This window comes from Pteropus vampyrus, unplaced genomic scaffold (assembly GCF_000151845.1).
Source record: "Pteropus vampyrus isolate Shadow unplaced genomic scaffold, Pvam_2.0 Scaffold430, whole genome shotgun sequence".
Taxonomy (NCBI): Eukaryota; Metazoa; Chordata; class Mammalia; order Chiroptera; family Pteropodidae; genus Pteropus; species Pteropus vampyrus.
In genome coordinates, this window is record NW_011889211.1 from 89,831 (window position 1) to 95,381 (window position 5,551).

Here is a 5,551-nt window from a genome sequence, read left to right on the forward strand (position 1 = left end):
TTTATTGGTACACGGTTACATTTGTTTGCTTATGTATTGTCTGTGGCTGCTCTGCAGGTGTAGTGGCAGAGTTGAGTGGTCACCACAGAGACCACGTGCCGGCAGAGCCCGAAATAGTCCCTGTCTGGACCTTGACAGGGAAAGTTTGCTGCCCTCCCTGTGTGCTGTCACCACACGTGACGACGTCACTGTGTGACTCCACACGCATCCTGCTTTGTTAGGTCGTGGTCTGCCCCCCCCGACGTAAGAGCAGGGTTCTCGTCTTCTCGTCTCCCCGTCACGGCTGTGCGCTGAGCAGTGCCGACGTGCAGCAGGTGCTCCCTGACAGCTGTGGGTGGGGTCGGTGTGGCACGCTCCTGACACTGGGTTGCGGCTGGGAACAGGGTCGCACCTGGTCCTCTCCAGGCGAGGAAGTGTGGACTCCATGGAGGATCGAGGGCCACCACGGGCAGTGGAGTGAAGGCTGGTGACAGGTGACCTGGAGGCTGTTCGGGACCCAGCGAGCAGGGACGGGCAGAGCGGTACCAATCCCATGAGGGCATCTGGGCTGTCCTTGGCCTGGAGGACTGGGACTTGGGGATGGCCCGGCAGCTGGGTCGGTCAGTGAGGCTCGGCATTAGATTTCGACATTAAATTTAAAATGTTGGCATTTTTCTTGGAGCTAAAATTCACAAGACAGAAAAGCGCTCACTTTAAACAACGGTTCTGTGGCGTTTAGCACATTCACAGTATTGTGCAGCCACCCCCCTGTCTGGTTCTAAGACGTTTTCATCACCCCCTAAGGAGACCCCAGACCCATGAGCCGTCGCTCCCCACTCTCCCTCCCCGCCGGCCACCCATCCGCTTCCCCGTCTGGACGCGTCCTGTCAACGGAATCCCGCCGCCCGTGGCCTTTTGCGTCCAGTTTCTTTCACGGAGCGGCGTGTCTTCAGGGTTCCTCCACACCAATGTCAGCCCTTTCGGTCCTTCCGGCCGAGTCACGCTGCATCGTGTGGGTGGCCCGCATCTCGTTTCCCAGCCATCCGCTCGGGGACACTGGGTCGCGCCCGCCTCTCGGCCGCTGCGGCTCTGCTGCTGTGAGCGTTCGTGTTCCCACTTGTGTTTGGGCGCCGCCTTCAGCCCGGCCTGGGACAGCCAGACCTCGGGGGTGGCGGCTTCCGTCGCAGACCCCCTCGCTAAAGCGAGTGTCGCAGTAGGACGAGTTACTCGGACTTTCCGGTAAAAGTCACGCTCACACCGTACGGCAGTCTGCTGGGTGTGTGCAGCAGCGTCGTGTGTCCGGCGACGGTGTCCATGCCCTAATCCAAAAACACTTTACGGGTAAAAAATGCTAGTCATTATCCGAGGCTTCAGCGACGTGTGATCTTTTTGGCGCCTGTGGGCTCGCTTGATGCGGGGTTGCCACAGACCTTCGGTGTGTAAAGCCAGCTCTGCGAGGCGCAGTGAGTGAGGTGTGTAGGGTGCGTAGATGTGTCGGCGTCTGCCTGGGAGCAGGGCCACTGGCTCACAGGGTAACACTGTTTCGCTTTGTGAGGAACTGCCAAGTACGAGGCTGCACCATTTTGCATTCCCATCTGCAGTGCAGACGCTGAGGGTCAGAGAGGCTGAGTGATTTGCCTGAGGCCACAGAGCTGGGGAGCTGGGGAGCTGGGGAGCAGTCTCTGGGACCCCGCGGGAGGCCGCCTTCTTGATGGGTGGGACGCTCCGCTGACCCTTTCAGGCCCGATTTCGGTGCTTTTCCAGAAGCCACCACAGGGGGCGCTGCGGGGCTGAGGCAGCTCAGCTCCACCGGCCAGGTCTCTGTGCCTGCAGGAACCAGGACTGGATTTCTTGGTGTGTTCTGTGTTGCGCTCCCCTTGGCCACGTTTTTAGGTTCATAATGATTTGCTCCAAGGTCATGGGCAGGCTGTGTGAGCATTACAAGCACAGAGCAGTATCTGATCTCACTCAAGAGGCCAGATTGCATGTCAGTGCATTGGCCTCCTGTGTGACCTTGGGCCAGTGTCTTAAGCTCTCTGGTCTTTACGGTCCCTTTTTGGCATAAAGCAGGCAGCGGCACGAAGGGAAGTCTCGTACGGTCTTTAGAGGAAGGTTTCCCGAATGAAGACCACAGGGCAGATGACCGTGATAACGGCGATGATGATGAAAAGCTGCTTGTCAGGCGTTACGTCACACATCAGCTCATGTAATCTCCCCGCCGGCTCTCACGTGTAGAAGCGTCCATTACCCCCACGTTCCGATGAGGGAAGCGAGGCTCGGGGAAGTTTAGCAGCTTCCCGAGGTTTCACAGCAGGGAATGGTCGGACTAGGGTTCCAGTCTGGACAGCCTGGCTCCCGAGTCCACACGGCCTCTCCTGAGGACGACGGTACCTGTGATGAAAATGGTAGCAACAGCTGGCTTTGGCTCCCAGCCTGTGTGCACCAACTCGTCCGCTCCTCCCCGCAGCTGTATCCAGGAGGCACAGCAATGAGCCCCATTTTACAGAAGAGGAAACTGAGGCATGGTGGGGTTGGGGTTGAGCTGCTCGCTTATACTCACCTAAGTCCCCACGGTGGGATTGAACCCAGGCAGGCTGGCTGCAGAGCCTGGAGGCCAGAGCTGGCCCCGGGCTGGGCCCTTCCCTGTGGAGGGATCTGGGGCCTCTCCAGGGCTCGGAGTTCCCGAGGGTGACTCAGAGGAAATGGTTAGCAGCCTGACTTCCTGTGCGCGGCCACCAGCCTGGGCCGCGTGGGGCCGCCCCTCCGCTGTGGGGGGGTGCCGCCTCTGCTCCTTCCGCCCGCTGTGCGCTCAACCCCACACTCTCCTCTTCCCACAGCAACAGCTGGAGGAGGAGGCCGCGAAGCCGCCCGAGCCCGAGAAGCCCGTGTCACCACCGCCCATCGAGTCAAAGCACCGCAGCCTGGTGCAGATCATCTACGACGAGAACCGGGTATGTGTGTCATCGTCCCCACCTTCTGCTCGCCCTGTGCTGGCTGCCAGGGTCGCCTGGAAGGGTCTGGCTCCTCCCCGGGCCTCAGCGCGTCTGCTTGTGAGACGGGGACCTTTGTCACCCGCCTGCACACACACACACACACACAGACCCGGGTTCGTGAGCGGTGGGGACCCATCCTGGTGCGGCTGCAGCCCGTTCTGCTCAGACGTGGCGCTGGTGTGGACTGTGGCTGGCCTGCGGGATGCAGTATGAAAACGTGGGCGTCAGGTCATAGGGAAGCATCAAGGGCCCGCTGATCGGGGCGGGGGCAGTCACTTACGCACTCGTGCAAGAGTTCCTGTCACAGCGATGTTATTATTGTCAACAACAGCAGATGCTAATCAACCAGCTTCTCCTTTTCTCGTGATGGGCCCAGTTCTTTACAGGGTGGTCCCAGGAGGGAAGGTGCATTACTTGCTCCCATTTCACACATGGGGAAACTGAGCCCCGGCGAGGTTAAGCGAGTTGTCCAGAGCCACAGCCTGGAAGTGGTGGGCCTGGGACGTGACCCTGTGGTCTGTCAGACCCCGGGGTCTTGATTCGTTGGCACCGGCCTCCGCTGACGTTTGGTCCTGGAGGCGGCCTTAGGGTGGCTGGACACAGGGCGTGGAGCAGGCAGATCCGTGGAGGGCAGCTGCTGGGTGTCTGGGCGGGGCTCGGTCTTGCGGGAGGGGCTCAGGGTACTCTGAGCAGAATGTCTCCAGGGGTTGAACCCCGCGGGGGTCTGAGCTGTCCCAAAGGAGTTCCTGGTGTCTGGGAGGGCGGTGCGCGCCCCGTAATCCCAGTCAAACCACCGCGAGGTCGGCCTTGATGATCTATACTTGACTCTTTCCAAGTGTGCTCAAGGCCTGTGGCTGTTGGGTCTTCTCTCTGATGTTACAGATGAGGAAACTGAGGCCCAGAGAGGACTGTTTGTCTGAGGTTACACAGTGAAGTGTGCTCGGCGGGGGGCCTCTCTTCTCCCTGCCTTGGCTCCCCTGAACCTCCTCTTGCCACGGGCTCTGGCCACCTTTCCCAGCTGTCTCTGCTGTGGGATGCACCATTGGCTGCTAGATCAGTGCTCAGAGTTTGGATGGGGGCCGGGGAGTACCCGGCGTCCTGGTGCCTGGATGGCTGCTCTGGAGCCTGGAAACAGGTGGCTGGTGCCTGTGGCTGTAGCTCCAGGCAGGGAACTATTGGATCAACTAATTTGGCTACGCTTCCACCTCTTAAAGCAGCAATAGATGCAGGATGAGACTGAGCCTATTGGGAGCTGCATGGTGGGCCCTGTGGGGCTGGTCACCCACCCACACCCTGGTCCCCCATCCCAAGTAACATGTAACAATCCTAACAATAGGAGAGCTAAGGGGCCACATTGCTTTAGCCAGGCAGCCTTGTTCCAGATCTCACCTCTAGCACTTTCTGGCTCCGTGACCTTGAGCACAGTACTTAAACCTAAACCTGTCTGTGACTCGTGTTCCTAATCCACAAAATGATGATAATTATAGCACCTGCCTTGTCCAGCAGGGTGGGGTTCAATGACTTAGTACGTGGTACTCTAGTACTGAGTAAGGGCCCGTGTGCTCTTACCGTTGTACAGGTGCACTGTGTGCATCACGCTCATCCCGTTCGTTCATTCGTTCATTCATTCATTCATTCATTCGGTCGTTCGTTCGTTCGTTCCGCAGCCGTATGATTGAACACTTGCTCTGTGCCTACTACTGTTCCAGGCACTGGGGACACAGCAGTGACCTTGGCCCTAGCCCACTCATCTTCTTTATGGTGGGGGAGACATAATCACACCCGTAAGTGACCACCCATGGGCGCACCACTGATCTGAGGCATTTCGCCCTCCTCGTCCCCAGTTCCTCTTTTTGTCCTGCTGTTTGCCCCTCCCCCAGCCCGGCCCGCTGGCCTCTGCTCTGCCCCGAACACCCAGCCGAACACCCAGCCGTGCTCCTGCCTCAGGGCCTTTGCCCCGGCCCCGGCCGAGGCCGAGCCCTCCGCCCACAGCTCCTTTCCCCGCGGGGCTGGGGCGCTCTCTCTCCTTCAGCTCTTTGCTCAAGTGTCCCGTTTCGGCGAGACCCGATTTGACCCTCCCTCTAACCCCGCAAACCCTTCAGCCCCCGTTTCTCGTCTTCCTGGTTGTCGCTTTCCCCACCCCACCCCACCCCATGCCTGCTGGACGTGGTTCGGTTTCGTTCGTTTGTCCCGTGTGTGGTGAGTGGACGTTCCTCGGGGCGGGTATCTCTTTCCCCGGCTGTGTCCCCCACACCTAGAACCGGTTGTGCCTGGCACATAATAGGAGCTCCGTGAATGTGTGTTGAACAAATGGGTGGGTGGCTTCCCTCTGGAACAGTCCTCGGCTTCGGGTTGTGGGGACTGGCCCCCGATCCTAGTGGAGGTCAGTGGGTCTCTGCCTGGGCTGAGCCTGGGCTGGAGGCTGGGTGGGCAGGGGCCCCTCAGCTGCCTTTGGCTGGAGCAGCCAGGACTTACTGCCCGTGGGGGATCAATAGGATTAAATTTTAATCCTTCTTCCTTCCCTGCCGGTTCCTCTGAGACGGTCTGTCTCTAAATGCTACACTGGCTGGAAAACGCAG

The 5,551-nt window shown here is 59.5% G+C and overlaps 1 protein-coding gene across 1 annotated transcript in view; it reads left to right on the forward strand.

The window, feature by feature from the left end:
- The window catches only part of NCOR2 (nuclear receptor corepressor 2), a 189,120-nt gene that overhangs the window by 64,204 nt on the left and 119,365 nt on the right, over nucleotides 1-5,551 (forward strand). Inside the window, exon 7 of the mRNA XM_023523892.1 lies at nucleotides 2,817-3,179. Coding sequence (XP_023379660.1) covers nucleotides 2,817-3,179 — 363 coding nt within the window. The remainder of the gene's footprint in view (nucleotides 1-2,816; nucleotides 3,180-5,551) is intronic.